Below are 15,058 nucleotides of genomic sequence, written 5' to 3' on the forward strand. Positions count from 1 at the left end.
AAGAGTGAGTGTTTGTGTATGTACGCCCGTGACTGTGTGTGTGTGTGGGAGGGAGTGTGTGCGCGTGTGTGTGTTTGTGAGTCTGCGTGTGCACGTGTGAGTGTGAGTCTGCGTGAGTGTGAGTGTGAGTGTGAGTGTGTTAGTCACTGCCCCATTGTGAACCATGAGTGTGTGGGTGGGCGGGCGTGTGCGCTGGTGACGGGGTCGAAGAGTCTGTCACGGCTACAACGGGTCTCGGGATGAACGCAGTGGGTTTCCCCAGCGATGTTCCTGGTGAGTCTCCATGTCTATACCCTACCCCTGATACCATGTGCTCTAATTTTCCCCACTAACATAGAAACATAGAAAATAGGTGCAGGAGTAGAGGCCATTCGGCCCTTCGAGCCTGCACCATTCGCCATTCAATATGATCATGGCTGATCATCCAACTCAGTATCCCGTACCTGCCTTCTCTCCATACCCCCTGATCCCCTTAGCCACAAGGGCCACATCTAACTCCCTCTTAAATATAGCCAATGAACTGGCCTCAACTACCCTCTGTGGCAGAGAGTTCCAGAGATTCACCACTCTCTGTGTGAAAAAAGTTCTTCTCATCTCGGTTTTAAAGGATTTCCCCCTTATCCTTAAGCTGTGACCCCTTGTCCTGGACTTCCCCAACACCGGGAACAATTTTCATGCATCTAGCCTGTCCAACCTCTTAAGAATTTTGTAAGTTTCTATAAGATCCCCTCTCAATCTCTCTAAATTCTAGAGAGTATAAACCAAGTCTATCCAGTCTTTCTTCATAAGACAGTCCTGACATCCCAGGAATCAGCCAAAACTGTACGCAATACTCCAGGTGTGGTCTCACCAAGACCCTGAACAACTGTAGTAGAACCTCCCTGCTCCTATACTCAGATCCTTTTGCTATGAATGCTAACATACCATTCGCTTTCTTTACTGCCTGCTGCACCTGCATGCCTACCTTCAATGACTGGTGTACCATGACACCCAGGTCTCGCTGCATCTCCCCCTTTCCCAATCGGCCACCATTTAGATAATAGTCTGCTTTCCCGTTTTTGCCACCAAAATGGATAACCTCACATTTATCCACATTATACTGCATCTGCCAAACATCTGCCTACTCACCCCAGAGCCCAATGATGTGAAAAGTCCTTACCTTTCCCCGCAATGTTATATATTTCTATGTGTATAGGTATGAGTGGGGACTGCGGGAACGATTTTCTGTGTGTGTCTGTTCTCAGCGGAGCCGGTCTCTCACTCTATGGGTCTGCGTGTTTTACAGGGCGATTGGCACCCACAGGTATCTCAACCTGGTCATCTCAGACTTGGGATGTCCTCACAGTAGCTGTGATCATGGTCAGCGTGACGACCTGGGTTATAGCTCGCAAACGTAAGTACGGAAGGAATGACAGAGCATGTTTTTTGAATGAATGAATGAATGGAGTAGTAAATGGTAGCCTCTGGGCAGAGTTGTAGAGCAGAGGGAACAGGTGCAGGTGCATAGTTCCTTAAAAGTCGAGTCGTAGGTAGATAAGGTGGTCAAAAAGGTGGCACTTTGGCCTTCATCAATCAGAGTATTGAGTATAGAAGTTGGGAGGTCATGTTGCAGTTGTATAAGATGTTGGTGAGACCGCATTTAGAATATTGTGTTCAGTTCCGGGCACCACGTTATAGGAAAGATATTGTCGAGCTTGAAAGTGTTGAGACAATATTTACAAGGATGTTGCCAGGACTATAGGGTGTGAGCTATAGGGTTGAGTAGGCTGGGTCTCTTTTCCATAGAGCGTGGGAGGATGATGGGCTATCTTATAGAGTGTATAAAATCATGAGAGGAATAGATCTGGTGGATGCACAGTCTTTTACCCAGAGTAGGGGAATCAAGGACCAGAGGACAAATCAAAATAGGACGTACATGGTAAATGGTAGGGAATTGAAGAATACAGTTGAACAGAGGGATCTGGGTATAACCGTGCATAGTTCCTTCAAGGTGGAATCTCATATAGATAGGGTGGTAAAGAAAGCTTTTGGTATGCTAGCCTTTATAAATCAGAGCATTGGGTGTAGAAGCTGGGATGTAATGTTAAAAATGTACAAGGCATTGGTGAGACCAAATCTGGAGTATGGTGTACAATTTTGGTCGCCTAATTATAGGAAGGATGTCAACAAAATAGAGAGAGTACAGAGGAGATTTACTAGAATGTTGCCTGGGTTTCAGCAACTAAGTTACAGAGAAAGGTTGAACAAGTTAGGGCTTTATTCTTTGGAGCGCAGAAGGTTAAGGGGGGACTTGATAGAGGTCTTTAAAATGATGAGAGGGATAGACAGAGTTAATGTGGACAAGCTTTTCCCTTTGAGAATAGGGAAGATTCAAACAAGAGGACATGACTTCAGAATTAAGGGACAGAAGTTTAGGGGTAATATGAGGGGGAACTTCTTTACTCAGAGAGTGGTAGCGGTGTGGAATGAGCTTCCAGTGGAAGTGGTGGAGGCAGGTTCATTGGTATCATTTAAAAATAAATTGGGTAGGCATATGGATGAGAAGGGAATGGAGGGTTATGGTATGAGTGCAGGCAGGTGGGACTGGAGTATTGCGTACAGTTTTGGTCTACAAATCTGAGGAAGGACATTAATAAAACCGAGATGAGAAGAACTTTTTTCACACAGAGAGTGGTGAATCTGTGGAATTCTCTGCCACAGAGGATAGTCGAGTCCACAGTTCATTGGCTATATTTAAGAGGGAGTTAGATGTGGCCCTTGTGGCTAAGGGGATCAGGGGGTATGGAGAGAAGGCAGGTACAGGATACTGAGTTGGATGATCAGCCATGATCATATTGAATGGCGAATGGTGCAGGCTCGAAGGGCCGAATGGCCTACTCCTGCACCTAATTTCTCGGTTTTAAAAGATTTCCCCCTTATCCTTAAGCTGTGACCCCTTGTTCTGGACTTCCCCAACATCGGGAACAATCTTCCTGCATCTAGCCTGTCCAACCCCTTAAGAATTTTGTAAGTTTCTATAAGATCCCCTCTCAATCTCCTAAATTCTAGAGAGTATAAACCAAGTCTCTGGAGCGCAGAAGGTTAAGGGGGGGACTTGATAGAGGTCTTTAAAATGATGAGAGGGATAGACAGAGTTGATGTGGACAAGCTTTTCCCTTTGAGAATAGGGAAGATTCAAACAAGGGGACATGACTTGAGAATTAAGGGACAGAAGTTTAGGGGTAATATGAGGGGGAACTTCTTTACTCAGAGAGTGGTAGCGGTGTGGAATGAGCTTCCAGTGGAAGTGGTGGAGGCAGGTTCATTGGTATCATTTAAAAATAAATTGGGTAGGCATATGGATGAGAAGGGAATGGAGGGTTATGGTATGAGTGCAGGCAGGTGGGACTGGAGTATTGCGTACAGTTTTGGTCTACAAATCTGAGGAAGGACATTAATAAAACCGAGATGAGAAGAACTTTTTTCACACAGAGAGTGGTGAATCTGTGGAATTCTCTGCCACAGAGGATAGTCGAGTCCACAGTTCATTGGCTATATTTAAGAGGGAGTTAGATGTGGCCCTTGTGGCTAAGGGGATCAGGGGGTATGGAGAGAAGGCAGGTACAGGATACTGAGTTGGATGATCAGCCATGATCATATTGAATGGCGAATGGTGCAGGCTCGAAGGGCCGAATGGCCTACTCCTGCACCTAATTTCTCGGTTTTAAAAGATTTCCCCCTTATCCTTAAGCTGTGACCCCTTGTTCTGGACTTCCCCAACATCGGGAACAATCTTCCTGCATCTAGCCTGTCCAACCCCTTAAGAATTTTGTAAGTTTCTATAAGATCCCCTCTCAATCTCCTAAATTCTAGAGAGTATAAACCAAGTCTCTGGAGCGCAGAAGGTTAAGGGGGGACTTGATAGAGGTCTTTAAAATGATGAGAGGGATAGACAGAGTTGATGTGGACAAGCTTTTCCCTTTGAGAATAAGGAAGATTCAAACAAGGGGACATGACTTGAGAATTAAGGGACAGAAGTTTAGGGGTAATATGAGGGGGAACTTCTTTACTCAGAGAGTGGTAGCGGTGTGGAATGAGCTTCCAGTGGAAGTGGTAGAGGCAGGTTCGTTGGTATCATTTAAAAATAAATTGAATAGGCATATGGATGAGAAGGGAATGGAGGGTTATGGTATGAGTGCAGGCAGGTGGGACTAAGGGAAAAAAAGTTGTTCGGCATGGACTTGTAGGGCCGAGATGGCCTGTTTCCGTGCTGTAATTGTTATATGGTTATATGGCTATATGACATAGATTCAAGGTGAAGGGGAAAAGATTTTATCCGAGGGATAACATTTTCACACAAAGGGTGGTGGGTGTATGGAACAAGCTGCCAGAGGAGATGGTTGAGGCTGGGACTATCCCATCATTTAAGAAACAGTTAGATAGGTACATGGATAGGACAGACGCAGGGAATTGGGACTAGTGTAGCTGGGACATGTTGGCCGGTGTGGGCACTTTGGGCTGAAGGGCCTGTTTCCACACTGTATCGCTCTATGACTATGAGACGTCACATGAGATGGAGATCAAGGATAATGTAGAACAGATTGTCGTTATCTGGGAGAAGGTAACGGAGAACTGGGAAGGGAGAGGGATGGAGAGAGAGGGAACGCTGGGGTTACTTGGAGTTAGAGAAGTCAATATTCATACCACTGGGGTGTAAGCTGTCCAAGTGAAATATGAGATGCTGTTCCTCCAATTGAGGCCTGATTCTGACAATGGAGGAGGCCCAGGACAGAAAGGTCAGTGTGGGAATGGGAGGAGGCGGTAAAGTGTTGAGCGATCCTACTGATGGGCTGCTTGTTTCTTGTTTCTCACGGAGTCACAGAGTGATCCAGGCCAGAAACAGGCCCTTTGGCCCATCATGTCCGTGCAAGCTCTGTGGGCCACCTGTACAGACGGGAGCGGGGAGAAGAAGGAATGACCGGGGTGGGACAGGGACAAGTCTTTGATGATGTCGGCTGATTTCCCGAGGCAGCGTGAAGTGTAGACGGAGACGATGGTGGGGAGTGTGGTCTGTGTGACGGACTGGGCTGCGTCCACATAGAAACATAGAAATTAGGTGCAGGAGTAGGCCATTCGGCCCTTCGAGCCTGCACCACCATTCAATATGATCATGGCTGATCATCCAACTCAGTATCCCGTACCTGCCTTCTCTCCATACCCCCTGATCCCCTTAGCCACAAGGGCCACATCTAACTCCCTCTTAAATATAGCCAATGAGCTGTGGCCTCAACTACCCTCTGTGGCAGAGAGTTCCAGAGATTCACCACTCTCTGTGTGAAAAAAGTTCTTCTCATCTCGGTTTTAAAGGATTTCCCCCTTATCCTTAAGCTGTGACCCCTTGTCCTGGACTTCCCCAACATCGGGAACAATCTTCCTGCATCTAGCCTGTCCAACCCCTTAAGAATTTTGTTAGTTTCTATAAGATCCCCTCTCAATCTTCTAAATTCTAGAGAGTATAAACCAAGTATATCCAATCTTTCTTCATAAGACAGTCCTGACATCCCAGGAATCAGTCTGGTGAACCGTCTCTGCACTCCCTCTATGGCAATAATGTCCTTCCACATCTCTACAATTTCTTGTGGTCTTGGGCAGAGCTGTTCCCAAACCCAGCTGTGATGCACAATGTGCATATGTGGTGCATGTACCAACTCTGTGTGATTTCTGTGGTGCATCTGTACAAATCAGTTAGAGTCACTGAAGAGAATTTCCTTAGTCTTAGTTTAGTTTAGTTCACAGATACAGGGCTGGAGTCACTAACACTCGGTGTCATTCTGCACGTTGACAGGAGGGTGTGAGGGGCCAGGGTGTGAGGGGAGGGGCAGCCTGGCACTGGAGCTTCTGCTACAGGTGATGATACTGGCACCAACAATGCTGTTCTGCTACTGGGGATCATCCTGCCCAGGTGAGTTTGCAGAGGGTGGATGGGATGGGGTTTCAGTGGGGGTACAGTGGGGGATGGGGGTTCAGTGGGGGTTCAGTGGGGGTTCAGTGGGGGTTCAGTGGGGGTTCAGTGGGGGTTCAGTGGGGGTTCAGTGGGGGTTCAGTGGGGGTTCAGTGGGGGATGGGGGTTCAGTGGGGTTCAGTGGGGGTTCAGTGGGGGTTCAGTGGGGGATGGGGGTTCAGTGGGGGTTCAGTGGGGGGTGGGGGTTCAGTGGGGGTTCAGTGGGGGGTTCAGTGGGGGTTCAGTGGGGGATGGGGGTTCAGTGGGGGTTCAGTGGGGGATGGGGGTTCAGTGGGGGTTGAGTGGGGGTGGGGGGGGTCAGTGGGGGATGGGGGTTCAGTGGGGGTTCAGTGGGGGGTCAGTGGGGGATGATGGGGTTCAGTGGGGGTTGAGTGGGGGGGGGGTGGGGGTCAGTGGGGGGTGGGGGTTCAGTGGGGGTTCAGTGGGGGGTGGGGGTTCAGGGGGGTGGGGGTTCAGGGGGGGTGGGGGTTCAGTGGGGGTTGAGTGGGGGTGGGGGGTCAGTGGGGGGTGGGGGTTCAGTGGGGGGGTGGGGGTTCAGTGGGGGTTGAGTGGGGGTGGGGGGTTCAGTGGGGGGGTGGGGGTTCAGTGGGGGTGTGGGGTTCAGTGGGGGTTGAGTGGGGGGGTGGGGGGTCAGTGGGGGGTGGGGGTTCAGTGGGGGGTGGGGGTTCAGTGGGGGTTGAGTGGGGGGTGGGGGTTCAGTGGGGGGTGGGGGTTCAGTGGGGGGTGGGGGTTCAGTGGGGGTTGAGTGGGGGGGGGGGGGGGGTCAGTGGGGGGTGGGGGTTCAGTGGGGGTTGAGTGGGGGGTGGGGGGTCAGTGGGGGGTGGGGGTTCAGTGGGGGTTCAGTGGGGGTGGGGTTTGAGTGGGGGTTTGAGTGGGGTGGGGTGGGGTTTGAGTGGGGTGGGGGTGGGGTGGGGTGGGGTTTGAGTGGGGGTGGGGGTTCAGTGGGGGTGGGGTTTGAGTGGGGGTGGGGGTTCAGTGGGGGTTCAGTGGGGGTTCAGTGGGGGTTCAGTGGGGTTTCAGTGGGGGTTCAGTGGGGGATGGGGGTTCAGTGGGGGTTCAGTGGGGGATGGGGGTTCAGTGGGGGATGGGGGTTCAGTGGGGGATGGGGGTTCAGTGGGGGATGGGGGTTTGAGTGGGGTTGGTGTTTGGGTGGGGGATGGGTGGGGGGGGGGGGTGGGGTACACAGTGTGCATGTTGACCTGTCTCCCTGTCCCTCTGGTCTAGAGCCGCTGCGGGCAGTGGGTACAGACAGACCCACCGTGTCCGTGCCGGGAGACAGCGTGGTGCTGCCGTGCCGGGCGGTGACCCACACACAGGCCGGGAGCCTGGGGCTGGAGTGGAGGAACCTGCGGACAGGAGACGTGATCCTGGCGTGTGGAGAGGACGGGGGAGAGTGCCGGGGCTACAGGGAGGGGGCCTGGCTGCTGGACAGTGGGCGAGAGGCCAGAGACCTGTCCTTGCACCTGGACACAGTCAGAGTGACCGATGCGGGCAGGTACAAGTGCACCATCTTCACCGGCAGGCACTCCAGCACCGCACTGATGGAGCTCAGCGTGGCCGGTAAGGCAATCGCCAACAATCCCCGGTTTTACCAGCTCCCACCGTGGCACAGAAGGCAGGGGAGGGCAGGGCAATGGATATATGCATGGCAGAGATAGATAGATACTAGATTAGTACGGGTGGTCAGCTGTTCCCAGCTGTTCCCAGATGTTCCCAGCTGTTATCACCACCCCCTGGTCTCCCCTCACACCCTCCTGTCAACGTGCAGAATGACACCGACTGTTCCCAGCTGGGATGTAATGTTAAAATTGGGATGTAATGTCAAAATTGTACAAGGCATTGGTGAGGCCAATTCTGGAGTATGGGGTACAATTTTGGTCGCCTAATTATAGGAAGGATGTCAACAAAAATAGAGAGAGTACAGAGGAGATTTACTAGAATGTTGCCTGGGTTTCAACAACTAAGTTACAGAGAAAGGTTGAATAAGTTAGGTCTTTATTCTCTGGAGCGCAGAAGGTTAAGGGGGGACTTGATAGAGGTTTTTAAAATGATGAGAGGGATAGACAGAGTTGACATGGACAAGCTTTTCCCACTGAGAGTAGGGAAGATTCAAACAAGAGGACATGACTTGAGAATTAAGGGACAGAAGTTTAGGGGTAACATGAGGGGGAACTTCTTTACTCAGAGAGTGGTAGCGGTGTGGAATGAGCTTCCAGTGGAAGTGGTGGAGGCAGGTTCGTTGGTATCATTTAAAAATAAATTGGATAGGCATATGGATGAGAAGGGAATGGAGGGTTATGGTATGAGTGCAGGCAGGTGGGACTAAGGGGAAAAAGTTGTTCGGCACGGACTTGTAGGGCCGAGATGGCCTGTTTCCGTGCTGTAATTGTTATATGGTTATATATGGTTATATATATATATATATATATATATTATATATATGGTTATATATATAATTCAACGAGAATCTCTGAGTAACGTTTCGGGGCGAGACCCGTCTTCAAACTGGTTAGTGATATGAGAGAGATCGATGATGATGTGGAGATAAGGAACAATGAATGAAAGTTATGCAAAAAGTGATGATGATAAAGGAAAAAGGCCATTGTTAGCTGTTTGTTGGGTGAGAACAAGAAGCTGGTGCTACTTGGGTCGGGGGGGGGGGGGGGGGGGGGGGGAGGAGGGGGGGGGGAGGGAATGCTGGGGCTACCTGAAGTGAGATAATCAATATTCATACCATTGGGTTGTAAGCTGCCCAAGGGACATGTGAGATAGATCAGCCATGATTGAATGGCAGAGTAGACTTGATGGGCCGAATGGCCTAATTCTGTACGTATCACTCATGATCTAATGACCTTATGTCCCCCTTGGATTGCAGCTCTTGGGACGAAGCCCATCATCGCAGTCGAGTGTGTCGGTGACTCCACCCTCCTCTACAGCTGTCGATCGGGTGGGTGGTTCCCCGAGCCTGCCCTGGTGTGGAAGAGCAGTGACGGGACCAGCCTGTTGCCGCGGTCGAACGTGAGCAGGACCAGGGGCGAGGCTGGTCTGTACGGGCTGGAGATCCAGTACTGGGCCCACCACGACGTGCCGCACTCTGTCATCTGCATCGCCCGCAACACGGTGACAAACGTCAAGATGGTGTCAGCTGCACGCACCTCAGGTGAACAACAGTGAAAGGCTACATGTGGATAGAGTGGATCAGTGATAGACACAAAAAGCTGGAGTAACTCAGCTATTTGGTTGCCTAATTATAGGAAGGATGGCAACAAAATAGAGAGAGTACAGAGGAGATTTACTAGAATGTTGCCTGGGTTTCAGCAACTAAGTTACAGAGATAGGTTGAACAAGTTAGGGCTTTATTCTCTGGAGCGCAGAAGGTTAAGGGGGGACTTGATAGAGGTCTTTAAAATGATGAGAGGGATAGACAGAGTTGATGTGGACAAGCTTTTCCCTTTGAGAATAGGGAAGATTCAAACAAGGGGACATGACTTCAGAATTAAGGGACTGAAGTTTAGGGGTAACATGAGGGGGAACTTCTTTACTTATACAAACTTACAAAATTCTTAAGGGGTTGGACAGGCTAGATGCAGGAAGATTGTTAGGGAAGTCCAGGACAAGGGGTCACAGCTTAAGGATAAGGGGGAAATCCTTTAAAACCGAGATGAGAAGAACTTTTTTCACACAGAGAGTGGTGAATCTCTGGAACTCTCTGCCGCAGAGGGTAGTCGAGGCCACAGTTCATTGGCTATATTTAAGAGGGAGTTAGATGTGGCCCTTGTGGCTAAGGGGATCAGAGGGTATGGAGAGAAGGCAGGTACGGGATACTGAGCTGGATGATCAGCCATGATCATATTGAATGGCGATGCAGGCTCGAAGGGCCGAATGGCCTACTCCTGCACCTAATTTCTATGTTTCGTTGATATGATGATAGATAGAACTTTATTTATACCAGGAGGGAAATCCATCTGCCAATAGTCATAAAAACACAGAATACACAACACATGAAATTAAAGTGATGAGTGGAAAGGCTTGGGAAAAGTGCAACGATTGGGGTGGGGGGAGTCAGTCTCACTCTACGCCACGACAGAATGGGGAGGTGGTGTACAGTTTGATCGCCACAGGAAGAAGGATCTCCTGTGGTGTCCAATCCTGCATCTTGTTGGAACTTGTCTGTTGCTGAAGGTAGACACAAAATGCTGGAGTAACTCGGCAGGACAGGCAGCATCCCTGGAGAGAAGCAATGGGTGATGTTTTGGTTTGAGACCCTTCTTCACAATTGCTGAAGGTGCTTCTCAGGAGGGTGTGAGCTGTATTGTACAGGACACTCCGCTGTTTGAAGAGCATCATATAACCATATAACAATTACAGCACGGAAACTGGCCATCTCGGCCCTACAAGTCCGTGCCCGAACAACTTTTTTCCCCTTAGTCCCACCTGCCTGCACTCGCACCATAACCCTCCATTCCCTTCTCATCCATATGCCTATCCAATTTATTTTTAAATGATACCAACGAACCTGCCTCCACCACTTCCACTGGAAGCTCATTCCACACCGCTACCACTCTCTGAGTAAAGAAGTTCCCCCTCATATTACCCCTAAACTTCTGTCCCTTAATTCTCAAGTCATGTCCTCTTGTTTGAATCTTCCCTATTCTCAAAGGGAAAAGCTTGTCCACATCAACTCTGTCTATCCCTCTCATCATTTTAAAGACCTCTATCAAGTCCCCCCTTAACCTTCTGCGCTCCAGAGAATAAAGACCTAACTTATTCAACCTATCTCTGTAACTTAGTTGTTGAAATCCAGGCAACATTCTAGTAAATCTCCTCTGTATTCTCTCTATTTTGTTGACATCCTTCCTATAATTGGGCGACCAAAATTGTACACCATACTCCAGATTTGGTCTCACCAATGCCTTGTATAATTTTAACATTACATCCCAGCTTCTATACTCAATGCTCTGATTTATAAAGGCTAGCATACCAAAAGCTTTCTTTACCACCCTATCTATATGAGATTCCACCTTCAAGGAGCTATGCACGGTTATACCCAGATCCCTCTGTTCAACTGTATTCTTCAATTCCCTACCATTTACCATGTACGTCCTATTTTGATTTGTCCTGCCAAGGTGTAGCACCTCACATTTATCAGCATTAAACGCCATCTGCCATCTTTCAGCCCATTTTTCCAAATGGCCCTACAGTTCTCGTCTCTTTGGGGAAATGCAATTGAACAAACCTTAAACAAAACACAAAGTGCTGGAGGAACCATACTCCAGATTTGGCCTCACCGATGCCTTGTACAATTTTAACATTACATCCCAGCTTCTATACTCAATCCAAGCATCCTCCCCTCCAAGACCTAGTTCCATGAATGCAACTCTATTGTCCCAGCACACGACAGTGAAGAGGATGGCACTGGCTGTGTGTCCCGTGTGTGCGGGGATCGCTGGTCGGTGCGGACTCGGTGGGCCGAAGGGCCTGTTTCCGCGCTGTATCTCTAAACTAAAATGTCTTTCTTGTCCTTTGCAGATTTGCTCCGTCGAGCTCATGTCCGTGTGGGGGAAACCGGTAAGACATCTCACTGTAAGATATGTTGTCATTTCATGATTACATTCCCCCGATCAGACAGCAGTGACCCTTGTCTTCCTCTCTCACTCACAGACTGCACCAAACCCCTAGAATGCCCGGGAGAGTGAACCAGGGGGGCAAAAGGGTGTCGGGAAACTGAAGAAAGGAGACTGAGAGACCGAGGAATTCAGCATTTCTCCAGTAAATCTTGCAAATCTGGCTCGTCTCCAGTTGCTTCAGAATGCTGCTGCTCCCCTTTTAACAGGGACTCGAAAGAGGGAGCACATATCACCAATTCTGGCCTCCCTACACTGGCTCCCGGTGCACTTTCGAGTTCATTTTAAGATACTGTTATTTGTTTTTAAATCTCTGAATGGGCTCGCCCCGCCTTACCTCTCTGAGCTGCTCCACCCATACGCTCCTGCCCGGTCCCTCAGGTCAGCTGGTCAGCTGCTCCTGGAGGTACTGAGGTCTAGTCGGAGGCTCAGAGGGGATAGAGCCTTCTCTGTTGCTGCTCCGGCACTCTGGAACACCCTGCCGTTGCACATCACACAGGCCCCCTCACTGTCCATCTTCAAATCCAGTGTTAAAACACATTTGTACTCCCTGGCTTTTGACCTTGCCTGAGGCTTTGCTTCTGTTTGTGGTGTTTTTGATGTTTCTTTATTTTACATGTCTTTTCCTACTATTTCTTTTCATTGTTATTTTTGGTGTGTATTAACTTTTTTGTCAATGATTAGTGATGTACAGCACTTTGTTGCAGCTATGTTTGTTTTTAAAGTGCTCTATAAATAAAATTATTATTATTATTATTATTATTATTATTATTAAAAGTCTACAGATCCACCACAGAAAACACACTGTCGGGATGCACCACAGCTTGGTTTGGGAACAGCTCTGCCCAAGACAGCAAGAAGCTGCAGAGAGTTGTAGATGTAGCCCAGTCCGTCACACAGACCACACTCCCCACCATCAACTCCATCTACACTTCACGCTGCCTCGGGAAAGCAGCCAACATCATTAAAGACTTGTCCCTGTCCCACCCCGGTCATTACTTCTTCTCCTTGCTCCCGTCCAGCAGAAGGTACAGAAGCTTGAAAGTAGCAATGTTACACAATTTTGAGATTTAAAAAATCAAGTCTGCAATTTATCCCATCAGATAAAGCATAACAATAAGTTAAATTTGACACCTAATTCACTTTCATATCTCAAGTAATAAATAAGTTATGGCCATTTTCATACTCGGAAATTAGCATCTTGTTCCCTATTGATTTTCTATGGACATAACAAAAAAGCTGTGATCGTGGACAGTCAAAAGCCCATAACCTTCTTAAAAATTAAGAGAACTGAATGAAATTTTCAGTTATCATAGATTGAACCATTCTGAAACAAATATAAAATAATCTTACTTGGATGACCTGAAATTAAAGCATATAATTAGTTAGTTACCCAATTGTAGCTAATTTCAAACTTCAATTACTAGATCTAAACATCTATCCATTTCTTAATAAATGATTAACATTTTTAAATAGCCTAAGTGTCCAAATAATATTCACAAATAATTCACAATAAAACATGATTTTTAAATCTCATTTACATCAATTTATAGGCCAAATGGAAGGAATTTAGTGTCCAATTGCTGTAAATTAAAGTCTATTTTAAATCAGCTTTCTAGTGGGTTCCTGTGAAAGCGCTGGTTTAGAACGTTCACATTGCGCTGGATTTGTGCCCTCAAATGCCCAGAAAAATACTGCGGGATATAAAGAGCCCAAAATGAGCTACTTGCTATAGTAAACTTGTATAAAGGGTTCTTAAGAAGCCCCATTTAATGTAAAAATAAGGTACATACCTTTAATTGTTTGCTTTATAAAACCCTGGGGCTGCGAGAGGTCGCGGGTTTAGAGAGTGATTTTTAAACTACTATAACTATTATACAAGGCCATAAAAACTAATAATACCTTTTGCGACGGGGTCTTTCAGCGATTTTCCGTTAATGATTTACTAGGCTGAACATTTTCGATTGGAACAGCCTAGTAAAAATCGCGTTTTAAACCCGCCCCCTCTAAACAGCGCCAAAATCACACACACGGCCTGGGGCAGATTCTCCACGACGATTCAGGTAGGTTTTGTAACATACCTATTGAAAGCGCACACCACCAGACTCAGGAACAGCTTCTTCCCCTGTGTTATCAGGCTTCTGAACGGCCCTTCCATAAGCTAGGGTACTGTCCCATTCACCTCTACCCCACTGCGGACATTGGACTTTGTCTCTGGAGCTGATGCTCTACAATGCTGAGAACTATGTACTCCATTCATCGGGACAGGCAGCATCGCTGGAGAGAAGGACAGGGTAATGTTTCGGGTCGAGGCCCTACTACAGACTTTGAGAGAGGGTGTCGATCCAAAATGTCACCCATTCCTTCTCTCCAGAGATGCTGCCTGTCCCGCTGAGCTACTGCAGCATTTTGTGTCTGTCTGCAGTGTAACGCAGCATCTGCAGTTCCTTCATATACATATATAACCATATAACAATTACAGCACGGAAACAGGCCATCTCGGCCCTACAAGTCCGTGCCGAACAACTTTTTTTCCCTTAGTCCCACCTGCCTGCACTCATACCATAACCCTCCATTCCCTTCTCATCCATATGCTTATCCAATTTATTTTTAAATGATACCAACGAACCTGCCTCCACCACTTCCACTGGAAGCTCATTCCACACAGCCACCACTCTCTGAGTAATGAAGTTCCCCCTCATACTACCCCTAAACTTCTGTCCCTTAATTCTGAAGTCATGTCCTCTTGTTTGAATCTTCCCTATACTCAAAGGGAAAAGCTTGTCCACGTCAACTCTGTCTATCCCTCTCATCATTTTAAAGACCTCTATCAAGTCCCCCCTTAACCTTCTGCGCTCCAGAGAATAAAGACCTAACTTATTCAACCTTTCTCTGTAACTTAGTTGTTGAAACCCAGGCAACATTCTAGTAAATCTCCTCTGTACTCTCTCTATTTTGTTGACATCCTTCCTATAATTGGCGACCAAAATTGTACACCATACTCCAGGTTTGGTCTCACCAATGCCTTGTACAATTTTAACATTACATCCCAGCTTCTATACTCAATGCTCTGATTTATAAAGGCTAGCATACCAAAAGCTTTCTTTACCACCCTATCTATTCCATATTCCACCTTCAAGGAACTATGCACGGTTATTCCCAGATCCCTCTGTTCAACTGTAATCTTCAATTCCCTACCATTTACCATGTACGTCCTATTTTGATTTGTCCTGCCAAGGTGTAGCACCTCACATTTATCAGCATTAAACTCCATCTGCCATCTTTCAGCCCATTCTTCCAAATGGCCTAAATCACTCTGTAGACTTTGGAAATCCTCTTCATTATCCACAACACCCCCTATCTTGGTATCATCTGCATACTTACTAATCCAATTTACCACCCCTTCATCCAGATCATTGATGTACATGACAAA

The 15,058-nt window shown here is 47.7% G+C and overlaps 1 protein-coding gene across 1 annotated transcript; it reads left to right on the top strand.

Moving 5' to 3' along the window:
• Positions 1 to 118: 118 nt before the first annotated feature.
• Positions 119 to 11,328, top strand: LOC129694465 (butyrophilin subfamily 1 member A1-like). The gene is made up of 5 exons (XM_055631182.1): positions 119 to 273; positions 1,286 to 1,393; positions 5,825 to 5,941; positions 7,226 to 7,561; positions 8,877 to 11,328. Exons 1-5 carry the CDS (start codon positions 240 to 242, stop codon positions 9,173 to 9,175), a joined length of 894 nt encoding a protein of 297 aa, XP_055487157.1. The 5' UTR covers positions 119 to 239; the 3' UTR covers positions 9,176 to 11,328.
• Positions 11,329 to 15,058: the final 3,730 nt, after the last annotated feature.

The sequence above is a fragment of the Leucoraja erinacea genome, unplaced genomic scaffold, assembly GCF_028641065.1.
Source record: "Leucoraja erinacea ecotype New England unplaced genomic scaffold, Leri_hhj_1 Leri_67S, whole genome shotgun sequence".
Taxonomy (NCBI): Eukaryota; Metazoa; Chordata; class Chondrichthyes; order Rajiformes; family Rajidae; genus Leucoraja; species Leucoraja erinaceus.

Coding starts and splice junctions, on each gene's coding strand:
- LOC129694465 (XM_055631182.1), top strand. CDS start 240: ATGAACGCAGTGGGTTTCCCCAGCGATGTTCCTG. Junction 274..1,285: donor TTTCCCCAGCGATGTTCCTG/GTGAGTCTCCAT, acceptor CGTGTTTTACAG/GGCGATTGGCACCCACAGGT. Junction 1,394..5,824: donor CTGGGTTATAGCTCGCAAAC/GTAAGTACGGAA, acceptor GCACGTTGACAG/GAGGGTGTGAGGGGCCAGGG.